At 52.4% G+C, this 26,637-nt stretch overlaps 1 protein-coding gene across 7 annotated transcripts in view; it reads left to right on the forward strand.

The window, feature by feature from the left end:
- MYO5B (myosin VB) overlaps positions 1 to 26,637 on the forward strand; it is a 308,110-nt gene that overhangs the window by 269,605 nt on the left and 11,868 nt on the right. For 5 of the 7 annotated variants that reach the window (XM_039841649.1, XM_039841646.1, XM_039841648.1 and 2 more), the window contains 9 exons: positions 1,166 to 1,231; positions 4,947 to 5,186; positions 6,056 to 6,156; positions 12,594 to 12,671; positions 15,740 to 15,938; positions 19,708 to 19,801; positions 20,958 to 21,101; positions 23,776 to 23,927; positions 25,666 to 25,755. In XM_039841649.1, the coding sequence (XP_039697583.1) occupies positions 1,166 to 1,231; positions 4,947 to 5,186; positions 6,056 to 6,156; positions 12,594 to 12,671; positions 15,740 to 15,938; positions 19,708 to 19,801; positions 20,958 to 21,101; positions 23,776 to 23,927; positions 25,666 to 25,755 (1,164 nt within the window). The remainder of the gene's footprint in view (positions 1 to 1,165; positions 1,232 to 4,946; positions 5,187 to 6,055; positions 6,157 to 12,593; positions 12,672 to 15,739; positions 15,939 to 19,707; positions 19,802 to 20,957; positions 21,102 to 23,775; positions 23,928 to 25,665; positions 25,756 to 26,637) is intronic. The other 2 variants (XM_039841647.1, XM_039841653.1) reach the window with 1 other exon arrangement.

Raw genomic sequence — 26,637 nt, forward strand, 5'->3', positions numbered from 1 at the left:
TTCAAGGTTGCTACCACTGCTGCTCATTAGGTATTGTCAGGTTTTAGCTCCCAAAACCCATCTTTATTCAGGGACTATCACCCATTACTTGAAATCACCCAAGCAGTTCACCATTTATGAAGGTGTTTCTGTCCCTTCTCATTGGACAAGGTGAATAACTGCCAAATAATGACAGGAATCACCAGCTCGGCTGAGTCCTAATGGGCTGGTATTCCAGCCATTGCCACCCAGGTCCTCTAGCTTTGGAGTTCCAATGTCAGACAGAATTTACTGAGCATCAGCAGGGACCAGCTGTCACACTGCTGTAGGGTGACATGGAGGAAGCGGGCTTCTCCACAGGAGGCTTAGAGTTATTTAGTTGGGAAAGCAGGATACACATAGGTACACATACATCCCCCAAATACCTAAAAGCTCATTAACTTCATTAATAAATACATAATTATTATATATTAATTAATCTCCTTAATAAGTTCGTGAGTCACATAGTTTCCTAGGGCTGCCAAAACAAAGTACCACAAAGTGGATGGCTTAAAACAACAGAAATTTATTCTCTCGTCGTTCCGGAGGCCAGAAGTCAGGAATTAAGGTGTCAGCAGGGCCTCATTCTCTAAAGGTTTTGGGGTACAGTCTGCTCCATGCCTCTCTCCGAGCTCCCGGTGTCACTCGTAATCCATGGCATTCCCTGGGCAGCTGCATAACTCCGTCTCCACCTCATGGCCACCTTCCCCATGCGTCCTTCTTCTCTTCACATAAGGACAGTCATAGTGGATCAGGGCCACCTTAATGACCGGATCTTAACTTGGGTTACATCTGCAAAGACCCTCTTTCCAAGTTAGGTTATAGTCACAAGTACCATGAGTTAGGATGTCATCATATCTTTTGGGAGAACTTAATTCAACCCCTGACACACTGTTATACATATTCAACCCATAGGTGCCTGTGAGGAGCATGCGAATAAAGTTATGGAGGGGATGAGGGGGGCAGGAGGGAGATGTTTACGGAGAGCTTCACTGCAGCCTGAGGTAGTGAGCTACATTTTGAAGGTGGGAAGGACGTGCATTTGTGCACAGGCAAAAGCAGCATGTTTTCATCATGGTTGGAAATACTTTTGTGGAACATCTGCTTTGTAGTCCATGTTCACCTTTCTGTCTCTTTTTCCATGCAGGTGGAACAACTGAAGAGTGACACAGATTTGGACCAGGACGCAGATCTAGCCTACAATAGTCTGAAGGTGAGATTCTTGAACTCTCACCCTGTAGAGGATGGATGACAAAGCTGGGCGTCAGGCAATGTGGTCGTAAGCTCGGGTCTGTTAATAAGTAGAGCCACAAGCACACAATTTCTTCTTCCAACACTTTAGTTTCTTCATCTTCGAAATGAAGGAAAATCTGTGTTTACTGCAAGGAACTATTTAATATATGTTAATAGGAAACCATTCCCTCTGTCCACAATACCTCTGATACAGAATGTGGGGGTTTTCCAGAAGCAATTCTTCAGTTCTCCGTGGACACCAACTGGATGTCCTACAGCCCCACTCATGTCTGGAACAGACTACCTGGAGTTAGCACAGATCCACTGGTGAGGAGCTCAGTCCCACAGGGCTGCCCTCACTTCAGATGCCAATCACAGGCTACCCATGCTTCTGTCCAACTTGGCCACAAGTCGGGGATTCCCACCATGCCCTCCTCTGGTTCAATAATTTGTGAGAACAGCTCACAGAACTCAAGAAAGCCCTTTACCAACTATTAATGGTTTATTATGAAGGATACAAGTTGAACAGCAGAGTGGAGGAGATGCATAGGATGAGGTGTGAGGGAAGGGATGTGTAGGTTCCAGGCCCTCAAGGCACATTGCTCTCCCAGCATCGTGATGAGTTCACCAGCCCGAAACTGTCATTGAGGTTTTTATGGCGGTTTCATTGCATAGGCGTGATTGATTAAATCGTTACCCAGGCGTTTAACTCAGTTTCCAGGCCCTCCCCTTCCTGGAGCTGGTGCCAGGGCTGAAAGCTCCAGCCTTTTGATCATGAGCCTGGTCCCTCCTGCAGCCAGCCCCCCTCTTCCAAGAGTCACCTCATTCACACACTCAGGCGTGGTGGCAAGAAGCTTATTTTGAATAGCAGGAGATGCTTCTTTCATCCTTCACACCAGAAATTCTGAGAGCATCAGAAGCTCTGTGCTGGGAACCTGGGACTAAGACCACATGTCATAACAAACGATGTTCTAGCACCCGGATCACCCAGGAAGTTACAAAAGAGTTTTGGAAACCGTGCCAGGAACTGGGGCCAGAGACCAAATGCAAATTTCTTATTATGTCACGTATATCTTACCTACCTGATAGTTTCAGTAGAAATGTGGCCAGTGGAATAAAACCACTTTGAAGAAAATAATCAAGACTTGCATGGAGAGATGTAAGGCCAGGATCTCCCAGTGCATCCAGTGATGGCGCAGTGACAAGGTGGCTTCTGGTACGAGGGCACAGACCAAGAACGGGGTATTAGGGCGCTCCCACTCCCCTGTTCTCACAGAGTCTCTAATTGGGAATGTACCCCATTGGCCAGGGTCAGTCACTCTGGTCCCACTTATAGGACGACACATAACTCAGGACAGCTGTGTTGCCCAGGGGAACACAGCCCTGAATCACACCCAAGCCTTTCTGAAAAGCTAGGGCCACACTGATGGTGTAAGAAGAGGGTGCTTTATAGGGTTTTCCTTCTTGAGTCATTGATTAGACTTATTTTCTGCATGGAATATTTAAAAGATCGAAAACCCTCCAGGGGGCGGAGAGTCTCTGGACATGATAAACCCCTGTGGTGTTGTGCCTTCTGCCATTCTCCAAAGGCTGAGCCCCAGGGGAGGAGAAGGAGCTGGTAAGGCTCTGGAGGCATCAGCCCCACCCACGTTTAGAACTGTAAGCCTGTCTAGCCCAGCCATTCTTTAAGGGCTGTCCTGGGACCAGCATCATTGGGAACATGCTAGAAATGCACATTCTCGGGCTTCAGCCAAGACCCCCGAATCTGAAGCTCTGGGCTGGGGCCCAGCGATCTGTTTTCACATGCCCCTGTGGGACTCCATTGCCCATCACCTCTGAGAACCGCAGCTCTTGTTTCTCTGGGAAGTGCTGCCTCAGGACTTGAGTGTTAAAATCAACACCTCCATCCAGCGACCTTGTGAGGAAGGTGCCATCCCGTTCCCACAGGCCACATCCTCACTGTCCGGCACGAGGCCTGATGCAGGGGGCCCAGAAAATATTTGTCCAGAGATCTCACAACTCTGTAACTGCCCCTCTCTGCTGCTGTGGACAGGCCAGGATTCTGAGTTCTGGGACCTGGCTTTCCCTTCGTTGTCCGCAGCGAAACCGGACTTAACCCGCGGGCCTTGTCGCAGACGCTGGCCTGGGGACCTCTGATTTGAAGGGCGGACTGATGTCAGGGAGACTGGCTGGGATGCTTCTCACTTCATGGCCTCAGACCTTCAGAGAAATAATGGAAATTGGGCTTTTAGGCAAAATCCAGTCAACCTGTAGTTAGTGGGCCCCTTCTCTGCGTGTCTGGCTGAATGCTTTAGAAGAGAATGAAAGGGTCTCTAATTGGGAATGTACCCCATTGTACATTGCTGCTGTCGAAAAGTGTAGATGCTTCCTGAGCAGGAAGACAAAGATCTCAGCAGATGATGAGACTGCACACCTGGCTGCGTGGCTATTTTTTCCAACCTGATCCTGACCAAATTGAGTTTGAAAAACCTGCCCGCAGTACATGAGTAAGATGAGGCTACAGGGGAGGACTCCTTGATGAGTAATGATTTTTGCTTAACTCTGGATCCCGCTACCAGAATTTCCCCCTGATCCTCCTATAACATATAAAGAAACCCCAGCTCTCGGGCAAAAGCACGCTATGTGGGTACTGGGTTCAAGGCTTAGGCATGCTGCCCGTGGGGGCAGGATTGGGTGGAAGTATCCTGGGGCTGGTCCCACCTGGCAGAGCAGTCGAGGAGGCCTGAAGTGTGTGGTGGGGCTGTGAGATGGAAGTCCAGGCCTCTTAGTCTTGGCGTGGCCTCTACAGAACACTCTGGGCCTCCTGTGCTCCATCCTCAGCATCCTCATTTGGAAAATAAGAGTTATGCCCAATGGCTCCTAGTTTTATGTCTCTACGGCTCTGTAATAAATGTGCAACTCATGCCTACTTATCCACATTTTGGAGTTTCTTAGGGAAATTTTGAATCTCATGTATTCCAGGGCCCTACCAGCAATATATGTGTGATCATCAGACTTTAAATGTTCGGAATTCATCTCACAAACAGTTATTTTATCCAGAAAAAGTTAAATACCTTCTAAAATTGAATTTCAATGGCACTCATGACTCTGAATACAAGTAGTTTTTCCTACACTGTCATTGATAGTTGGTGGCTTTCTATGTGACCAAAAGAACAAAAGGGTATTCTTGGTGTATTCTCTAAATTATTAAGTCATGTGATGCTCTTTGGGAAGCGGGAAGCGGGGAGTGCGCTTGCTAAATAAATAAGTTTAGGAACTTCTGCATCTCATAACCTCTCTTAGAAAGTCACAAAGTACATTAATGTGTGAAGGTTCTAGGAAGTCCTGTGTTAAAAGCACGTGGTTTAAAATTAACATGGCATTTCCACAAGGAAAGGCTTCATTAGCCAAGCACACTTAGAATATGCTATTGAATCACTTTGGAGAATGCTATCATAGAGGCATCATGTCAGATACTTCACACCGATAACTTAGAGTGGTGGGTTCAAATCTAGGCCCCAGCTTCGGCTACTTGCTGATGCCATCTGAACTTTCGCCCTGAGTTGCATTGTTACAGTGGGAAGGTTGCTCTTAGCTTCCCAGGAGGAGGGAGGCGGAGGAGGAGGCCCGCATGGGGCGAGTACCCTGGATCCGGGCAATAATGGATGGAGTGTGCCCCTCGGGCTGTCTTCCAGAGGCAAGAGCTGGAGTCGGAGAACAAGAAGCTGAAGAATGACCTGAACGAGCTGAGGAAAGCCGTGGCGGACCAGGCCGCCCAGAACAACTCTACCCACAGCTCCCCAGACAGCTACAACCTCCTTCTGAACCAGCTCAGGCTGGCCAACGAGGAGCTCGAGGTTCGCAAGGAGGAGGTGCTCATCCTTAGGACTCAGATTGTCAGCGCCGACCAGCGCCGACTTGCTGCCAAGAGCACGGTAACAAGATGGCAGCCGTTGTCGGGCCCGTCGGGGTGGGGGGGCTGGCGCTAAGTAATCGATTTGGTGTTTTTCTTATGTATCTTTACATAAGAAAAACGAGGTGTTAAACCTAAAAGAGCAGAGTCTTTTGCACCAGGTCTCCCCTAAAGGGAGAGCAACGTCCTTGCTGCCCTCTTCAGCACGGCCTTTCATGGGAGACTTTGCTGGACGCTTCCAGAATCTTCTGAAATTACTCAGTATGAATATGTTCAAAAGGAAGAAGGCACAGATTTAGAGACGAGGGTCACGACCCGAGCAGCCCCCTCGTTCTGGTTTTGCACCTCCTGCCTTGCCCCTTGCTATTTGCTTTGTTTCTGAGGTGGAGAAAGCCTTCCCAGGGCAGCACGTCCACCTTAGCATTTGTTCCTAATGTTCGCACCTTCTGGGACAGGTTGTGGAGCGAGAGCGAGGGGCTGGGGGCCACCTGGGTCACTCCTGGGCGTGGCCCCGGGAGCAGCGTGGCGGGGAGGGGGGCATCCTAGTAGGCAGGAATGAGTGTAGAGGATTCAAAACTGAGACAGATTTTAGTCACATCCTCTGGATTTGGGGTGCTTTCTCCTCTGGGGACGCTGTCCTTGCCATCTTATGTCCATTCCTCCACACTCAGTGCCTGTCACAGCCAGACCTGGTCATTCTGTGACTCTTCCAGAGCGACCTTGAAAAGGCCACATTCCTGCCTGAGTTTAACTGCTATGATCTGGGCATGTCCTGGGCCTTTGTCTTTTCCCTAAGGATCGTTTTTATACCTCTGTCTATATATGAAGTCATTTCGTGGCTATTGTTTGTATAACCAGAGTTATTTATTTTTTCAACCTTGGACCTTCCAGGAGCCAAATATTAATGCCAGAACAAGTTGGCCTAACAGTGAAAAGCATGTAGATCAGGAAGATGCCATCGAGGCCTATCATGGAGTCTGCCAGACAAACAGGTAAGTCCTACCTTGTGGTAACTATATCTGGAGGAGATGCCCAACCTAATCTGTGAAGGCCACCCCTCGGGCACCGGCCATGCACTCAGCGTCAGGGCCTTATCTGCAATAGGAGTTAAATGAGAAGGAACAGTGAGTCCCGTGTCCTTAGGAGCCTGCTGTTAGCTTCGGCAAGACTCCAGTAACACCTGTGCAGCATCTAGAACCCAGTCCCTCTGAGAAGCATTCAGAAAGGGAGCTTCACGGGGAGGTTTGACAGGAGGCCAAGGAAAGGGAAGGGCTGGCCAAGAGTGGCGTTCCTCCTTGCGAAGGAGGTTGGCACAAAGTAGCCCAATTAAACAGGAAGAAGGGTCTGTTCCAGCTGTGTACTGCAATGCCATCTTTACCCAACCCAGCTGGGGGGCATTACTCAGTGGCGACCCCGTTACCTTCAGAGGGAACCCAAGGAAGGCACTGCAGAGATTGGATGGGAGAATTTGACCATGAACCATATCGGCTAGAATGAGGTTGCCCTGGATTTAACCAACCACCCCTGTTCCCTCCTCAAGGATGAGCTACCCAGGGTTAAGGCAAAAGAGCGACTGTCCGAGGAGGCAGCAGGCCTCCCGGGATGCAGGACAGAGCAGAGACCCCAAGGTAGTGTGGCAGAGGACTTGAGAATGTGCACGCTGGAGTCCCGCCTGTCACCGACTATTTAGTAACTACTTCTTAACCATTCAGTACCTCAGTTTCCTCAGCTGTGAATTGGGGACGGTCATAACAGCGTACCTCATACGGCGTGAGATTAGATGAGCGAGTTTGTATAAAGCACTTACAACAATGCCTGCACATGATAAGCACGCAAAAAAAAAAAATGTTAGTGTTACTATCGCTGCTATTATTATTTTTGCCTCCTTGTGCCCCTGTGGGCACGGGGGAAAATGGAGCTGGCCTTTTCTCTGGTTACCTTTCTCTTGTAATCTCAACTCATTGAATGTTGAGCCATCACTAAGCATTTAAAATTTCTGAAAACAGCAAGCACTTCCAGAAGACCTCGGTAGGTGGCACCGGGAGCGCGAGTGAAGTTATTTGAGGGCATGTCACAGCATCACCGAAGAAGACTTAGTGCTCTGATTTCCAGATCTTCTAATGTAGCCCCTCTTTCTGCGGAGAAGGAAACTGAGGCCCAGAAGGGTTGAACTGCTCAGGCCCACAGCTGGCCTGTAACTGAGTCAAGGTAGAATCCAGAAGGCCTGGCTTGCAGGCCAGGCTGCCTCCCGCCCCCTGTCAGTATCAGAAGGCCCTAGGTGGAAGCTCAGTTTATTTCAACAGAGATGTAATTCTTTCCCCTAGAGGACGGAGAGAAGAAAATGAAGGTGAATCTCACAGTGCTAAAACTAGAGTCAAGTCATTTTAAATTACCTTGGGTGAAGATAAGAAACAAGACAAATAAGAAAAAAGAGCACAGGTGATATTTAAAGTTTATAAAAAGAAAGAAGGAAATAGGCATGGTTGGTCTTGACAAGCTAGTGTGCTTATCTTTCTGATCTTCAGAGCCATCACTGTTATCAGCTCTCTCTTTCTTCATCCAGATGGCTGTCAGGGATCCAGTCCCAAGTATAGGTTTTGCAGGGGCTGCTTAATGCCCTGGATTTGTCTTCCTTTGCAGCAGTAATGATGGTGATAAAATAAAAATAGCTTCTCTGATATCTTAAAATAATTCCATTCCCAGCAAGCCCAGGCTGTAATAGGGAACTAAGAGCCTTTGAAACCAGTTAAGTACAGAAAGCCGCTGCCCCCTGGAGGGGAGGGGCCTCTGGAAGAACCTGCTCCTCAGTGCCTGGAAGTGTGGAAGCAGCACTCACAGGTCTGCCTCTCTTCCAAGTTGGTGAATCCCAGCAGTGAGGGAGGACAGCCCTGGGCAGGCTGGCCAGGCAGCAGGACATGGACTGTGATTCCTGGAGTCCCACTGGCCAGGGCAGCCTGTCAGAACAAGGGCTGCCCCGGTGACAGCTACTTTTCCTCTCCTACTGTTTTCCTGGCTTAAGTATAAATTGTATCACACGTGCGAAGGTGTGAAGAACTTACATACACCGAGCTTTGCTTAACTTTCTGGAGGGATTTGGAACACTTCCCCATGTCCAGTCGCAGCCTCAGAGCCCATGGTTCTCAAGTCCAAAGCTTTTTTCACTCGAGAACTCTTAAGTTTATAGAGTTCTGTTTCAGTCTTTACAAATGTGTCTTTGTTTCTTCCGTTGTTTTCAAGTGGGGAAAGAGAAGCCAGTCTTGAGGGCCTGTGGTTCGCGATGGTTCTGGGACTAGCTGCAGGAACATGTGTAGCACTTCAGCTTCCAAAAAGCTCTCTCATTTCCCGTCTTGGGAACTAAGAGAAGCTAGCATCGTTATTATCATTTTATATATGATAGTTTAAATAAAGAGAGGGCTGGTCCTTTCCCCAGACATAGGCTGCTGCCAGCAGGTGGGTGTTTGGAGAGTGTCTTCTCAGGGCTGTCTGGAGCCGTGTCCGTCATGGTGCGTGTGGGAGAGGGGTGGGGAAATGGGATCGAAGAGCAGAGGTTCCCGGTGCTCTCAGGCTGGCCTTACTCTAGGCATGCAGTCAAAGCCGCAGAGTTAGGTAGGGGCGGGAGTGTGACCAGGGCTCAGGTCGGGCTCCAGGAGGAGTGTGTTCCTTTGGCCACTGGCTCTTTCCACCCAGGACTTGCCAAGTCCACACAGCTCCAAAGCGAGACTTGGCATTACTGGTCCCTTCCTCAGCTCCCTGGGAACCTCCTGCAGGCCCTCCACCCAGCAGGTCCCAGGAAGCAACAGGAAGTCCTTGGCACAAAGATTAGCTTTGCCGTTGCCCCCTGAGCTTGGGGGTGATTACTCACCCCCTAATGCAAGGGTCCCCAACCCCTAGACCACAGACTAGTACCGGTCCGTGGCCTATTAGGATCCGGGCCGCACAGCAGGAAATGAGTGGCGGGCAAGTGAGCGAAGCTTCATCTGTATTTGCAACTGCTCCCCAGCACTAGCATCACCACCTCAGCTCCACCTCAGATCAGCAGGCATTAGATTCTCATGGGAACACCCAGGCTTATCCGGAAGGGGTGTGTGCAGCTAGCTGCCCTAGGACTGGCTTGGAGTTGATGGCCAAGTGCCCCAGCTGCTGCAGGATGTCTTGCTCAGAATGGAAGGTGGGGCAGAGCAGTGTGCTGATTCTGCTCAGATTTGTTCGCAGGTCCTCCCTTCACCTGCTCCTGGCTAGAAACGCTCAGCTTTCTTCTAGAAGGTGATTCTTCCCTTACGCTTCCCCCCAAATCCTGTTAGTTTGAGCCATCAGCATAATTTCTGCCTCTTTCAGTGGCATGACCATATTTATCCACGAATAATTCACCACCTGTCATTTCAAATGTTTCTCTCGCATTCTTGGTGTTGGGGTTGCCACATCCCATTTCTCAGAGATCCTGAGAAATCTGGGCAGTTGGGTAGAAAGTCTGGGTGTGAACTAAGGAAATAAGGGCACATTCATGGAGCACAGAGTGGCCGTTTTAGAGACAGGAAACGGACCGCCTCCCAGCTGGCAGGAACCTTCGCTGGTTCTGTCCACAGGGAGGCAGGTCCTTAAGCTGGGCAGAGGGATGGTTGCTGGGCCCTGATTTTCCATCTCCACAGAGGGAAAGTAAATGCTGCCCTGGGCCTCTTCTGGTACATGACCGTTACAGTTAATAAGGTTATGTAGCTAAAGTTCTAGAAGAAGCCTCTCAGATCATCCGGCCAGGCACCTCCACTTCACGCGTGAGGACACAGGCCCGGGGTGTGTAGGTGGTTAGCCCCGGCCGCCGGCTCGTTAGCAGCAGACCTGGGAGTTTGCCGTCTGTACACCTGACTCTCCAGTTCCCTCGGCGCGGTCTTGCTGCCTCCTGCAGTCGGAGATTCGACCTGCTGCTTATTTCTGTGTGTGTGTCTGCGGCCTCTTTGGGAATAGGGCTCAGCACCGGTGATAGATACGCAAGAGATTTTCCATGAATATTTGTTGATTTTATTAGTTGACATCAAGCACTTATTATTAAATTCCTGTGAGCTGTTTGGGGTTTTCCTTCTCACACCACCAGGTGGCGCGCCCTCCCAGGCCTTTTCCCCGCCGCATGGTGTGAGTGGGGGATGCGGGGAGAAACTCCTGTGCTGATTTGCTTCTCTTTCATCTGGGAACAAAGGATGGACCTGGAGCTGGTTGACTGGTTTTTAATTTACTCGTGTGCCTGGATTCCTGAACGCTGTGGGGTGGCTGGGCCGCACAATATTCTTTGTGCATAACGCCTGGCATGTCATAGAATTAAGAGCTCTGTGGGTCTCCCAGAGGCTGGCAATGTGGGCACTGAAGCTAACTTCCTCACTGTGTAGCCCAGCGACACACATGCACCTCCCTGGAGAGTGAGCGTTAGCACCAGCGTGTCATGGGAACTGCAGGAGTTCGGAGACCCTGTAAGACCCGGCGGCCCCTCCTTGGGTTTGGGGGAGGCGGGGCGGCGGGAGGGGGCAGCCAGTGCAAGGCTTTAGACCGGGGGCAGAACCCCACCTGGGTTCCAGCCCGAGTGTCAGTGTCAGGCAAGTAACCTCCATCCTGCTGTCCCCCCATGTGTGGAAGACGAGATGGAGTGATGGCTCCCATATGCCCCAGTGATGCAGTCACCTCCCAGGTCCTACCCAAGAATGACTGCAGCTGAGCCTCGAACTCCTAGTGAACCGCTCCTTTGGGTTAAAGCACTAGCTTCTCAGTGGCCCTAAACGTGAGTGGTGACACCTGAGAAGGGAAAGGTGCTAAGCCATCAGCTCCCCTTAACACAGCCCAGGTCACTTCTGGGTTTGCTGGGATGAATGGAAGGGACAGCCAAAGCCTGCAGCTAGAGGCAGTGTCTGGGGAGGCCAGGCCTGGGCGAGGGCTCTGGACCTTTGCGGGCGGGAGGCCTAAATAGGAGAGATGCCAGGATAAACGTGCTTGCAGCCATCCCCCCTCTGCCCTGCTGGAGGGAGAGCTGTGACAGCAGTAGACCCAGGGAACAGCAGCCAGAGAGGAGCCACCAGAAGTAGCCTCGCTGCTGTCTCCCTCCACTCATCCCGTCAGAGTTGGCAGAGGTAGGGCCTGGTGCTGATGTGAGCAGCTTTGCCCAAGAAGCAAGCAGCCCATGTGAGCAAGCCCTGCGGCTGGGGCCTTTCCCAGCAAGGCTGAGCTGGGGCTGGGAGGACAGGCTGGGGTGGGGGGTGATAATGGTGGCTCCACCCCCTGGGCCTCACACACAACCCGACAGGCTGAATGGTGGTTTTTCTCCAGTCGTTAGGACAGGGTCACTTGTCTTGATCGCAGGCAGTGTGGCCGCAGCTCCTATGCCAAGGTTCCTGCCAGGAAAGCTGGGACCCAACCAGCAGGAAGTCCCCCAGGAGCAGAGGCCACAGAAGCAGGGAGGGAGGAGCCGAATCCTGACAGGGTCTGCCTGCCACTCACCAGCCAATCCCCCTGGCTTTTGCATGTCTCCTGTGTGCCCAGGGCCGTGCGCGGTGGGGAGGTACATGGGCAGAGGTGCGTGGCATGTGCCTAGCTTCCAGGAGCTGCCCTGCTGGCATCAGGCTGACTAGACAACTGGAGAAGACAAAAGACTTTCCAAATGGAAGGTATCTGACCTTCTGTCCAAGTGGAGTAAATAGGACTCACGCACCCCAGCTCTAAGGTCGAAGGGACAAAGTTTTTATTAGCTGTTTTTTTTGCAAGATTGCAGCAAGGGCTGGAGTTGAGATGAGTTAATACTTTCGTGCCCTTAAGATGTGACACAGAAGAGATGCCCATTGAAGAGCAGGCACAATTTGTAGGCTCCTTCCTTATCCTCGATGGCCCAGACATCCCCAGGTGATGCTCTGTGGCACACAGTGTCCGGGAGGCCACCTCGCAGCCCTGCACAGTGTGTGCCTGCTCAGCGTCTGCAGGTCCCACAGCGCAAGGGTCCTCTCCTCCCTGCCTGTTTGCATCTCTCCTGGTTCTCCCTTTCCTTTCCCAAAGAATCAGGTAGGCAGGAGGGACGCCGTGCGAGAACGCGTAAAGGCGCGAGCCAGCCCGGGCTGCTGCTGCTCACAGGACCACCCAAACCGGTGCCAACTTTGCTCTCTCTGCGACCACATGTTTTCTGGCCGGCGATGATTAGGGAGTCCCACATGCGAGCGCGTGGCAGTAACTGGCACAGGGAGACTTGGAGGAAAGACGATGTTTGCAGGCACCCAGGTGCTGGTGGCAGGAGAGGAAGGAGCGGAGCCGGGGCTTCCCGAGCCTTCCCTCCTCTCGTTTCCAAACCCGAGCCAGGACCACCTCACTTCCCTGCGTTCTCTGCCTGCCTGTCTCTTCCCTCTACACAGGATGCCCTGTTTTTTTGTTTGTTTGTTTGTTTGTTTGTTTCGTACTTTATTTCTAGCAAGACTGAGGATTGGGGCTATTTGAATGAAGATGGAGAACTCGGCTTGGCCTACCAAGGCCTAAAACAAGTTGCCAGGTCAAATACATGCCTTTCTTCCCTGTGTCTGCTTTGTCTGTTCTGCCTGCTTGTGTCTACGCTTAGTTGTTCTTCAGCTGGAGTGGCTACGGGGGCATGAGGTACAGTTCACGGGGAGGTGTGGTCCCCGTGGTCCCCCGTCTGGTCCCCCGTCTGGCCCTCCAGGCTGCGCGGATGAGTTTGGCCAAGCTGCTTGTTTGAGTCAAGGTGATGATACTTGAAGTCTCAGTGGCACCTTAGAAACCACTGGGTCCAACTCACTGGCTCTAAGGAACAGAGCGGTTGGAGGGGGAGTTTACATGGCAGCAGGTACACAGCTAAGTAGGACAGGGCTGAGAAGGAAATTTAATTCTGGGGGCTCCTGAGTCTGTGCTGCTTCCATGCTGTGTGTTGACCATCCTAACTCTGCCGGATCAGCTGTGATCATCAGCCGGATGTGTGCTGCTGGCTGTGCTGCTGGCTGTGCTGCATGCACACGGCTCCTGGAAGCCTGCCAGATTCATGCCTGCTGGTCCCTGCCCCGGTGACTGCCTGGAGCTAACCACAGCTGACAAGCCCTGTGCTCCGCGTGCTGCATGTATCAAGTCTAACCCTCACCGCACACACATGGAGCAAGGGCACTGAACCTTGCAGGGTTTAGAGAACTTGCCGCTTAAACAGAAGATCTGGAATTTGAACCTGATTCCATCTGATACCAGAGTCTGAATCTATAACCCACTGGCCTTCAGCCACGGGTGCGCAGTTTAGCAAGGGAGGTTTGACGTGCACAGAAGTAACAACACGACCGGTCACGCCAGGTGTTTGTTGCCAGTGTGCGGCTTTTCGGGGCCATGACATAGCTTGGTGCATTTGAGACTCCCAACAATAGACGGGCAGCGGTCTTCGGGCATGTTTCCTAGAAGAGGAAACTGAGGTGGGGCAGAGCTGGGACGGGCGCCCTCGCACACCGTCTTCAAAGCTCTGCCCGCTGAAGGGGTAGCGGAGGTCTCCACAGCAACACGAGCATCTCTTCCTGGGAAAAGAAAGGACTGGTCAGCTGGTTCTCCAGTTAGTGTGTCCCCTGGCTCTGGGTTCCAATGTGACCCCATTGCCTGGCATGTGGTAAGCACAGCATAAATGTTAGCTGCTATCATTATAATGGCTACTATTCAGTAAGACCAGATTCCTGCCCACCTAGAAGTTTGTTTTCTTGGAGAGGGACCCGTATGTGAAGCCAGGTAATTCCACATGGCTCTCTTTCAGCAGATTGGGTGTGGTTGGATACATAAGTAAGTGAATACCTTAGTAAAACAAAGAAAGCACAGGCCTCTGCATTAGGAGATCTGGCTTCCAGAACCAGCTCTGCCACTGGCCGTGGCCTCAAACCTCTCTCGGCCTTAGTTTTCTTACCTGCAGGATGAGGTGGCCAGCCCAATGCTTGGGCAGGGCTCTCGGACCTTGCCCAGAACCCTGGACTAAGTCACCCAACTATAGTCTACGTGGAGGATAGGGAAGATGTGAACATGAAGTCACAGCACAGATCAGGGGCTGATCGTTGGGGCAGAGCCCAAGTGTTTCTTTTCTCTCTCTGTCATTAAACTCGTAACTTCCTGGCGATTGCTTTTAGTGTATTGTAGCCAAGATTGGATGTTATCCAAATATTGTCTGTCCTCTAAAATGCTGATTTAATTTCCAGATTATTCTCTCACAATCCTCACATTATTATTGCTTCCCTTTGGTGGTGCTGCTGCCTGCGGTGAGTGGGTGGATCTGTCATTCCCTTCTCATTTCTTCATTCATGTTACTTCATTGAGAAGCCACCGGGAGCCAAGCATTGCTGAGCGAGCAGAGGGAAACATGGTTACTTCCCTGTGGGAGTTGACAGTATAGACTTTCCCTTCTCTCTTGTTCCCTCCTCTTTTGTGGCAATTACCAACTCCCAGAATGATAGCAGATCTGCAGACACATGGTGCTTCTTCACCTTTCTGCCTCTGGGGCAGCCAGGGCTCTCCCAGCTGTCTCCCAGGCACTCGGCTCTGGTCTCTTCCTTTATCTGCATCCCAGGAAGAGACAGGTGAATTCTCCCCACACGGATCCTGTCGGGAAGCTTTGATGCTCCCTTTCATCCGGCACCTCCTGTCTTTCTTTCACGTCAAGTTTACTGGATCGAGAAGTTTGTTGGAGTAATCAGGTCCATGCAGATAGCATCATAGTCACATTAGGACTTAACTTCCTAAAGAGGAGGCTGCTGAGGCACCTTCAGGAAGTTCTTGCCTTCTATTATGATAGAACAGGTGCTCTCCCAGAATCGCCCGGGTAGCTGGCGCCCCTTGGGGTGGGGCCTTTTAGACCCAGAGAGTCTTCTGAGACTTCTCCCCAGCCTTCTCCAGATCTTCTCTAGGTGTCTCTGCTTCTTGTGACACCAGTTGATCCTAAACCTACCCCCAGATCATGTGCGAATAGTCTTAGATTTTGCTTTGATGGGCGTGGGGCGTTGGGGGGTGGGGGGAATTGCATATATAAAGCGAGAGAGAAAGTGGGAACACTGGTGGTGAAGATAAACAAAAAGGAAGGGGGCCAAGGGTTTGCCTTTCGAAAACCCGCAGAGACGCTACTGTAGGGAAATATGCAAATAATTAGTTCAGTCTACCAGAGTTTTGTCTTGAGATTCTTGTGAGTTTGGGGGCAGATGTGGACGCTGTTATTTAGAAGATACTATAAGAAATTCATTTCTGCTGATGACGTTTTGATATGGAGACAATCTCTTAATCTCAAATCAATAGACTGTGCTCAAGAATGAAGAACAAGGGAATGAGGTCGGGGGTGGGTGTAAAGAAAGAGGCCTGCGATCAGAGGTGTCACGCTTGGCCCTGGTTTCCCATCCTGCAGGAGGGCAGGCTGGCCTGCTTGCCTGATGAGCCACGCAGATCTGTTCCCCTCGGCATCCATCCCGGTCGGGTTCGTGCAATCGCTGCTGCTACTGCTGCGTGCTTGGCTTCTCCTCTGCTGCGTGTCCTTCTGGGCCCCTGCCCCTCCCGGGGGCACTGACTCGAGCCTCTCGGTCACCTGACCTCTTCTCCCCGGTGCAGGCTGCTGGAGGCACAGCTGCAGGCCCAGGGCCGCGAGCATGAGGAGGAGGTGGAGCGTCTCAAGGCCCAGGTGGAGGCCCTGAAGGAGGAGCTGGACAAGCAGCAGCAGACCTTCTGCCAGACACTGCTGCTCTCCCCGGAGGCCCAGGTGGAATTCGGCATCCAGCAGGAGCTCTCCCGGCTGACCAATGAGAACCTGGTGAGTAGCCATGCCGGGTGGATCCCAGCTCTGGAAAGTCAGATTCTGGAAGAAAATGGGACCAGGGATGGATGGCCTTTAGCCAAATGGACATGATTTATGTCCTTGGCTCTGTCGCAGGAACAGAATCTAGAAACCTCCAGTCAGCAAGAGTTTGTGGCAATACTACAGTCACCTGTTATGGTATAACTAACCTCCCCAAAACTTAGCTGCTTAAAACAGCAACCACATTGCGTGGTCAGCAGTTCTGGCAGGGCTCAGAGGGCGTGGCTGGTCTCTGTTCCTCTGGTGCTGGCTGGGGCTGGGGGCTCTGAGATGGCCTCAGTCCCGTGTCTCGGGCCTCAGTGCTGGCTGTTCCCCTCTGAGGGGTCCATCTCTCTCCACAGCCTCTCTCATCATTCACTGGTCTGCCCTGAGCTGCTTTGCATGGCAGCTGACTTCCAAGAGAATGAAAGCAGGAGCTGAGAGGCCTCTTAAAACCCTGTCCCAGAACTCGTACTGAGTCACTTCTGCCACCTTCTTTTGATCAAGACAGATCTCATGGCTAGGTCAGATTTCCGTGGGGGTAGACTTCTCTTGCTAGAAGGAGACATGGGAGGAATTGTTGGTGGCCCTCCTTGCAGACAGTCACCAAAAGAGCTCTGGCAGGTGCAGAGAAACAGAAGGCATTCTGTCCTCGGGTCAGTAGGAGAAGCAGGACACACAAAAAAGAGAAAGATGATCATGTTTTTGAAAACATTATATATTAGATTAACAAGTGTTACAGAAAAAGAAAGGCTTCCAGTGGAAGCTGGAGCTGAGGCAGAAGGGGGTGTCATGCATGCAGACGGGCAGAGAGGAGGGAGAGGAGCATGGACATAGGCACTAGGGCAGGACCAGGACATGGGCAAGTGGGGTGGCACCAGAGGGGGCGCCATGGCCTTCTGCACCTGAGCGTCCCTGTGGGGGAGCAGCAGGAAGTGCCCCAAACCTGCACCACCAGCAGAGCTTCCGGTCCAGGAGCATTTCCGCTTTCCAACCAGGTGGCCCCGTGCTGGGTGGCCAGCTCACTCAATTCTAGGTTGGGAAATGGGGCCCTAGATTAAGGTCCCTGAACAGGACTTTTATACAAGTGATCGGCCTTCCCTCTCTTTGTCTCCCTATGTCACTGTCACCCACATGTATATAGACAGGTGGCTTTACGGAAAGAAATCTACATATTTTGTTGGACCGGCTTCTGCCAGGCAAAGGAGGCAGCCTGTGCTCCTAGAGGGGCCATTGACCAAGCAGCGTGGTGGGTGACCCCCTTCCAGGAGGGCTGTGCCCCAGGGAGGAACCATGGAGAGAGCGTGCTAGCTCACCGGACAGCTTAGGAGTCAGCACCGTGGGCCCCAATGCCCTGTGGCGGGCCCTAGGGCTGAAGCAGGAGCCTGGGCTGTTGGGCAGGCGAGGACGAGGGTGACAGGTAGGGCTCAGCTTGCAGCCTGATGGGAGACCCTTCTAGAGTGTGGTCCACCCTGTGTACCTGGGCAGAGGCCAGGCCCATAAGCATAGCCACCAGGGCAGGGGCCAAGGTTTCTGTCATCTCCGTTCCCTTGCCGAGCAAGCACTAGTGCCTCGTGTGTGCTCACTGGCGGATGAGGGAGGATGCCATCCACAGGGAGGATGAGGCCTGTGTATGTGGAGTACAGCCCAGGTGCTGGGTGCCTCCGAGGCCAGGTTTACAGGAATTCGGGGGACTGGCTTCCAGCGGGAGTGATCCGAGAGGCGCCCTTATAGGGCCGTGTGGAAGGGAGGATGGGACTGTCCTTCTTGGTAGTAACTTGAAAAGTTTAGAGATGTCCCAGGCAGGCTCCTCTGTTCTCAAGATTCCTCCTGGACTGACCTCAGCCTTTCATCGGCTGTTTGTAATTTTAGCCTCTGTGGCTCTGGACCTCAGCTCCCCAAGTTTACCACCCACTGTAGCCAGCACAGTGTTCCCTTTTGTTAGTCCTCAATTTGCTGATTTCAAGCTTTAAAGATCCCAGGTGGTTCCGGTGTGCAGCACTGGGAACCGCGGCCTGCGTCATCCTCCTTGCCATGGTAAGGAGCACAGTGCTCCTGGATTCGAGGGGAGAGGCCTAAATAGATGGCAGAGATGGCAGAGATGGCACAGGAACTGAGCGGCGCAAAGCCGCCGTTAGGTGCTGTGGATTGGACGTCCCATTCCCCCAACCCGGCGCGGGGGTGGGAGGAGGCCAGGTGAAGTATTGTATTTCCTGGGCTCTCCCCGCAGAAGCTGGCTGAGACTTCAGAGCTCTTGGGGACAGAAGGTAATCGATCAGAGCCATGCGACCAGATTAATTTTTTCTCGTTGGAGTGTCTGGTGTTTGATTAGCTGCAGATACGTGTTGGAGCATTTGTTGTCTGACCTCTCAGGGTATAGAGAAAATTTTAAAAATGGTGATAGAAGAGACACAGGCACGTCTTTGTCTTTTGGATTTGGTAACGTTGCCCAGAGGAGTGTGGGGACCGGATGGCAGTTGGCATACTGGAGTCTCCCTCCTGACTCTGGCCTGGAGCAACCCCAGGTTGGCCAAGTCATTTGCCTCCGAGCATTGATGCATCGTTTGCAAGAGTAAAAGCCAAATGAATAGTTGAGGATTCAGTGCAGGTGCATGTGGAGAGGGCTTTGTGAGCACAAGGTAGAGGTGGGGGTGTCATGCAGCGAAGTTGCTAGAGCTGGGGACATGCTCCAGGAGCCACAGGGACATTCACGGGCTTTGGCACAGCTCAGGAAAAATGCAGAAGGATGAGACGGGCGAGTAGAACTGAAGGTTCATAGGAGAACTTATGAACTCCAAAGAATACTTTCTAAAGTTTATCGAGATGCCTGTGTCCTTGCTACGAACTGACTTGAGCTCAGAGTGTATTCGTTGGTCTCTGGTCTGGTTATTACTCTGTGCTCCCTCTCTTGTCATTTAGGTGGGGTTTTTAGATGCCTCTCAACTTGAGACCTTTTTTAAAAAAATTTTTTTTTTATTAAGATAAATAAGATGTTGCCCTTGACAATGTCTGTACCTAGGTTTGTGGTTTGCCATGGCTGCAGCACTGGGATTGAGATTTTGGCTGACTTCCATCTGTAGGCCAACCTTACGAATGTGTCACCCCGATGTTTCTGAGGTTTCACAGTGGCGTGCTTGCTTTTGGCACTCCTAACCACAGAGGCCGTAATGGTGATAGAGTTCCCTGCCTCCCTAGCCACGGGGGACCACTGCTCAGCTGGAACAGGGCTGACATAATGCCATCCCAGGTCCCAGCAGGCTGACTGGCTTCCAGCGGCCATGATTGCTAGGGATTGGCAGCCATGGAGGGACCCCCACCAGGGTCCTGTTTTGCTTTTGCGCCTCAAGTAATCTCGCTGGCCCACTCCCACACCTCTGCCTGTCCATTCCTTCCCAGGGTGCTGCCTACACATCTAGGGACCCCCAGGCAGAGTGTCTCTGCGGGTTTAGCATGGCAACCTGAGGACACTTGGCCTAGAGAATGGTGGGATTCAGCCAGAGTGCCAAGCAGGGTACCCTCCTGGATTGTGAGAATGAACCCTGACCCATCTCTCATTCCTGGATCCGGACCAGGGAGCAGTGAGCTGCGTGGGGCGGGCCTCCTGGCCTGTCAGGAAGCCTGGCAAGTCATAAAGCCTGGCCCTCCTCGGCCGGCTGCCTTGGGCCATGCTGCATGGAAGGATTCTACCCCCTGCCTTCCAGCACAGGGCCAGCTCTGTTCTCTCACTGCTCCCTTCTGCTTTTAGGACCTTAAAGAACTGGTAGAAAAGCTGGAAAAGAATGAGAGGAAGCTCAAAAAACAATTGAAGATTTACATGAAGAAAGTCCAGGACCTAGAAGGTAGGGTGTGTGTGTGTGTGCTGTGAGTTACAGGTGTGCGCAGCCACGCCTGAGGGAGGGGAGCGCCTGCCACCCCTGCAGACTCTTCCTGTGTCACCAGTTTCCTGGTGCCTGTGCCAATCCAGTCACAAGACTGAACCGTTTAGACTCCACGAGCTCAACCATTCTCAGTTTGCTGGAATCCGGATGAAAGCCACACAAATACAGCAGGTGTTTGGACGTTTACCCTGAGCTGCAGAGCTGGAGGGACGAGCAACCAAGACAGTTGCCCCGTGGTCCTGCCCCCAAAGGGCGTAAAGCTGGGAGGCAAGACTTCACGTCGTGTGAAAAAAAGCGAGGTAGCACAAAAAGCCCAACCACAGGGGCCTCACTCCATGCTCCCCGTGGAGTGATTAAACTTCCAAACCACAGCCTGGCCAGAGAGGTCGCCCAGGTTCAAAATGCTCACTTAGAAACATCTAGAGCGTCCTCTGACTCTGCCGTAAATCTAATCATGGCACTCCCCACCCCCTCTTTGCACATACCACTTTGCTTGGAACCCTCTCGGTCACCTCACCTTCTGGATACGTCCCCCTCACCACTCGGATACCCCTCATCATCTGTATACCCCCCACCACCACCACGTGGATACCCCCCTCGCCACCTGGAAAACCCTTCTCACCACCTGGATACCCCTCACGACCTGGATACCCCGCCCCTCACTAACCTGGATAGTTCCTCATCCTCCCAGCTCGGCAGCATCCCCAGGGCTCAAGTCCCCACCTTTCTGTCCTGATGCATATTGCTGCATGGGGGGGGGACTCTGATCACAGGTGGTGTTTGTTTAATCTCTGCTTATGTCCACCTGCTACTCCAGATGAGGGTCTGAGAGGGCAGGGCGGTCTGTCCTGTTCAGCCGCAGGCCTTTTCTCTCCATTCCTGCCCTCGTGCCCACTGTTCCCTTTTTGGATTTCTGTTTTCTGTTCCTCAAATTTTCATTCTCTGGGTCACTAAACTTATTGAAGTATAGTTGGTGTCCAGTATGATTTAATAAGTAAAGATGCAGCATATTGACATTGCTCAGTCTTGAAGCCCTATCACTTCCTCTCCTCAGATACTCCTCGAATGTTTACCCACCCCCCCATCCCCCATGACCAGCTCTCTCTTTCCTGTTCAGCTGCCCAGACGTTAGCTCAGAGTGAGAAGAGGCGCCACGAGCTCAACAGGCAGGTCACTGTCCAGCGGAAAGAGAAGGACTTCCAGGGCATGCTGGAGTACCACAAGGAAGATGAGGCCCTGCTCATTCGGAACCTGGTGACAGGTCGGGACCCTCTGTGGCAACTACCCTCACCCTCTGCCCTCCACTTGCCCATCCACCACTGCAGACACCCCCGATCTCCATCTCCCCATTCCTACTCTTATCCCTAATTGCCTTCCCCCACCCCACGACCCCTGCCACGCTCATGCTCCCCTCACATCCATAGCCTCAAGCTGCTGCGTTTCTCAGGAGTTCCTGGGTGATGCTGTGGTCTGTGTGGCACCGGCACGCAGGGCTCTTGGGAGCTACTTTCCTCGCCAGCCCTGGGCCTGGTTTCTCAATTGTACAGGTTCCCTCCCCTCTGGTCTCATTCCCCATCTGGCTTCAAAACGCCCATCTTCCCACTAACTGGGTGCCTATCCCAGGGCAGCAGCCACTGCACAGCCAGGAGGGAGAATCTTAGAGGAGAGGGTGCCGGATGACAAAAAGGACTCTATGGTGGCCGGGTCCTCTGGGCCCTGAGCCAGTAGCTCCATCCTCTGTGGTGCCTCAGTTCTTTTCATCTGTAGAATGAGGATGAGGACACCGACTCCCGCCTACCCTGGCACATGAGATGTAATAGAGGCGACAGGACTGTGTTGAAGCCACAGACCCTTCTCAAATGGGAGGCATTCGAAGTGTTAGCTTTGGCAGGGGCATTTGAAGTTTGAATAAGAGGTAAACTATTTTAGAGAAATTTCAATTTATTGAGGTTACACTCTGCCGAGCACTACACCGAGGGCCGAGGGCTGCGGGAAGACTCGAGTGACTCCAGCCTAACACAGATTTCATTCGGCTCTTTGCCTTGGGTATTGTTAGTAGTGGAGTATTTTGGTCTTTTTTTTTTTGATAAAGGTTAATTTCCCCTACAATTATCCAACAATTAAATGTGACATAAATCTCAAACCTTCTTAAATAGGCTGCATCTTGTTCAGATGCTGCTAAGAATCTTTCATCTCTGGTGAATGAAACTCAAATTCACAGCGTTAGAGCACAAAATAATGAGACTGCTTGTGCCAGAAGATGGGTGGCTCCTTCCCACTGTCATTGCTCAGGTGGCCCCAGGCAAGGTCATCTGCTGCACTGCCTGAGCACAGTGTCCAGTAACTTTCTCTCCAAAAGACCCCATGCAAATGAATGCCAAGACTTCACTGACCACCTCGTAGGTCCCCAGCACTGGCTAGTGGCTGAAGAGATTGAGAGTAGAGCTGTGGCCCGTTCCCCAAGACGCTAATGTTCAGATGGGCAGACCCAGCAAAGTTACTGGACACTGTGCTCAGGCAGTGCAGCAGACGACCTTGCCTGGGGCCACCTGAGCAATGACAGTGGGACTCAGATCATAAACAGAAGCAGCTCTTTGCAGTCTTCACATGGGTCAGGCTTGGAGCAAGAAGCTCTAAGTTGGAAGTCTGGGCCTTAAAATACATTTTCCTGTATAAATGTTACTGGCATTCTAATTACACCAAGGGCCAAGCCACAGTCATCTGTTGAGCCTATAAAATGCCCAGGTGTTAACCATGTACCCAGAGTATTATGGCTCGTAGTCAGCATTTAACCCGAAGGGTAGGATATACTCGAAGGGACAGTGTAACTCAAGGACCAACTGGAGACGCTGTCAGCATATCCCCAGCTCCATCCCAGGATAGCCCTGCCAGAAGATTTGAGGACATTGCCTCTTCCCCCTCCCCCTGGGCTACCTGCAGGTGGAGGGGAGGTGGCCGCCTCCTGGAGGTAACTCACGAGGCCTGGGCTGGGCAGAGGCTGGGGGATGGAGGTCATGAGAATGAAGGGTGAGGTCTGGGGATACAGCACTGGGGCCTGATGCCTGGGGCCTTGTGCCTGGCCTTATCTCCAGGGGCATTGACAGGGAAGGACTTAGAGGCTGAGTAGGAGTCTAAAGTTCATGGGGAGAGTCATGGGCCCCTTCAGGTCCTGCCAGAGCACACTTGGTGGGGCAGGGGGTGCAGAAGAGAGCAGCTGGGGGATGGTGGGGGCTGGGGTAATAGATGTCCCTGACTATCGCCAAATTGGCACTGGCCAAGAGAGGCTGGTGAGACACATGTTAAATGGTGGCACTTGGGCGGGGGAGGGAGTGGCTGTGGCCAGTCAGCAGCCTCTTGGTCTCATGGCTCTGAGAATGTTTGGGCAGGCGCTGCCAGGTATACTGCTCCACACTGACAGCCAAATGGGCTGGCTGGTGGTTGCGGCACACACCGGCCGTCTTGGGGAATGCACGCTTCGCCAGGTTCTCCTGGGACCGGCCCTCGCTTCGAGCTGCTGAAAGCCCCTTGTGCTCACAACAGCAAGTGCTATCGGGACTTGCGGCCCAGCGGGGAGCCAGCTCCTGTCCTCAGTGCGATTTGGGCCACAGGCCCCTTCATGGGACCATGGCCTCTGCGTGTAAATTTAGGCAGGGAGCTGGCTACCTGCGGGCTCTTTTCCACGTTGTAAGGACAAGGCATTAGGAGTATGGTACGGACCAAGTGACTAGGAATGTGCTTTTGTTCAGGGCTTTTAACTAGCTTCTGAAACTGTTGGTCGTCAGGGTCAGGGCAGCTTCTCCCCTACTCCTCCCCCACGAGAGGTCATTCTTAGATGAGCTACAGGAAAATATTGAAAACATTTGGATTTCAGACCAGGATTCTCACAGCCCCAAGCATTCACCGTAAATCTAATCCTTGCCATTTGCTGCTGTCAGAGCTGAAGCCGCAGACGCTGGCAGGCACGGTGCCCTGTCTGCCCGCTTACATCCTCTACATGTGCATCAGGCATGCGGATTATGTCAACGACGACCTCAAAGTGCACTCTCTGCTGACCTCCACCATCAACGGCATCAAGAAGGTCCTCAAGGTGAGTGTCTCACAGCAAAGGTTTGCGGTGGACTGAGTGAAGCCAACGCCAAGCCGTTGCTTCTCTGTCTGGGTTTTGCAATAGCAGGTTCTCCAAGCCTCCCACTCTGCTGGTCAGTGGTAGCCATGCAGCGGCAGCCGCCTGTGTAACTGGGAGGCCAGTGGTTCCCAGAGAAGGATGCTCAGGCTCAGAAATGGAGGGAAGCCTCAAACTCCAGTGTAGCCCTTCTGCTGCTCCCTGCTAAGCCTCCAGAGAACCCCCGTGCTTTCAGAAGCCTTGACCAAAGCTGTCAGGACAACACCATGCCTCAGCCACATGGGCCAGCCCCATCTTGGAGCAGTGTTCAGGGCACCTGAACACAGGCACTCTCCCAGACCTTTCCAAGGGTCTGGGTGCCTGCTGCGGGCAGTGGCACAGGGAGGGGGCTGCCATGCATCAGCTCCTGAGGGGAGGCAGCCTGAGCCAGGACAGGGCTGCTCACAGGGCGCAGGCGTGGTTCAGGAACACCGCCCGAAGGCGCAAGGCTCTTCACAGACACACTGGCGGCCCCTGCAGTACCCGGCTGGCCTGAAGGGAGGTGAGGCCCAGCCACATGGGGGGCCAGAAGGTGAGAGGTGAGATTTTTTTACACCTCCCAGCAGGCCCGAGCCCCAAGTGGTACTGCTCTGAGAGACCATCTCCTCCAGTTCCTACACACACTGCCGCTTCGGGATGCAGGCCATCCAGACCGGTCCCGAGATCTACTGGGCCATGCTGCCTGGCCCCCTTTCCCTCTCTGAGCGTGCCCCGCCAGCCCTTGACTCCTCTCTTCATGCCGGTCTTTATCAGGAGCTGTACCCTTTTCCCTACCCACAGGGACGGTTGGGCTTTGCAGGCACTTTTATCTTCTCCTGGCTCTAAGCAGACATCTGCACGTGGGAGACGCTCAGATTTGTGTCTCTTCCCTTGACCTCTTTCATGAGCTCCACCTGGGGGCCCCTGTGCCAGTCTCCATGAGTTGATGACGGACTGCAAATGCCACTTTCTCGGGGAAGCCTTCCTAATCACGAGGCTCATTGAGCGTGCCCAGCCCCACCAGTTACTTTCTGTTCAACTTCCTTGTTATATTGTTGTCAGAGCTCATATCTCAGTTGGATACTTAAATGATGATAGTGGTTACCCGACAGAATCAGTCCCATGAAGTCATCGATTTTAGTGCAGAAACTGCATCATAGATCGTAGCTGAGTTATCGAACAGCCTTTTTCATTTATAGTTTGTAGCCATTTTCCAGAGTGTTGAAACCATTGAACATCTGACCTCTAGATAAATGGGGTGCCGGAATGTTTCACCAGCATGTTCCCTTCATCTCCTATGCTGGGTCACTGATAGTTCAGAACCTGCCAAGGGCTGCTGATCCAGTGGTCAGGGTACAGCCCAGCGCCTCTGGTGTTAAGCCTCGTCTGTGTCATTTGGCTTTGCTTTCTTCAGCCAGAGGTAGCCTGTCGTTCATGTGTGCGTGCACATGTGTGTGCACCACTGATCAGGGGACCGGGAAGAGGGGTGTGTGCACTATCCCCAGTAGCGGAAGAACAGTAACTCAGCTTCTTGGCAATGGTCTGTGACTGACAAGTGCCTGCCAGTCATCAGGTCTGCCTGGAGCATGCTGGGTAAGAGTGGAAAATTTGGAAGCAGAGGCACCAAGGAAGCATTCGGCCAGAACCGCTACTCATAAGGAGGGATGTCTCCCTCTCTCCACAGAAGCACAACGACGACTTTGAGATGACGACATTCTGGCTGTCCAACACCTGCCGCCTCCTTCACTGTTTGAAGCAGTACAGTGGGGACGAGGTGAGTGCTCAGATAAACCCAGTTCCCTAAAGTACTCTTAAAAACTATTAAAGTGTCCCAAATCCTCCAGCAGTTAGATTCTCATTTCCTTGGGCACAGCAATATGTGTTCTACTTCAGAGCACCTCAGGTGTGAGGCACCCTTGTTCTCCCGTAAGGGGAGAGGGTGCGAGGGCTCTGGAGCATCCTCTGGGACCGCAGGCTGTGGGCGTGCCTTACTGTACCTGGTATCGAGAAGCAGGAATAAGGCCAGCCTCACTGATCCCAAGAGCCCCCAGAAAGCACCCTGAATCAAATAAGCTGAACTGGGCAATGAGTTTGCATAACCCACTCATTGTCTGAGAGCACCTGGGACTCTCCAGGGAAACTCTTGCAACCTTAAATCTCTGAAGGAGCCCGATAAGCGCCCCATTTCAGTGGGGAGAAAGCCCAGTCGTCCAGTGTGTGTCTCCTAAGTCAGCCAATTGGTTTGTCCATTCCAAAGTACACGAAGGCGGCCACAAGAGGCACAACACAATCAAGTAGACTTCTACAAACTGACATTGAGGCCCTGCGTTGTGCTCGCCACCGCATTTGGTTCCTGGGTCTGAGGCCCATCTGATCTCATTACTTCATGTTCTACTCTGGACCTCCAAGGCCCAGCCTTATCTAGAACTCACCATGCCCAACATGGAAAGAACTTTTCCCAGGCTTTGTGTTCAGACCGATGACCTAGTAACATCTGGCCTGTTTTTACTCCTGTTTCTCCAGTAAGAACCCCAAGTTGTTCCAGACACTGCCCACTCCAAGATCCCTGAAGGTCTCCTCGACTTTGCTTATTCCCGTTCCTTTCGCATCTCACCCTCCACCTTTCCCAAGGTCAAGACGTATAGTATAAATCAAC

The sequence above is a fragment of the Pteropus medius genome, unplaced genomic scaffold (genome assembly GCF_902729225.1).
Source record: "Pteropus medius unplaced genomic scaffold, Ma_sr-lr_union100, whole genome shotgun sequence".
In the NCBI taxonomy this organism is placed as follows: domain Eukaryota; kingdom Metazoa; phylum Chordata; class Mammalia; order Chiroptera; family Pteropodidae; genus Pteropus; species Pteropus medius.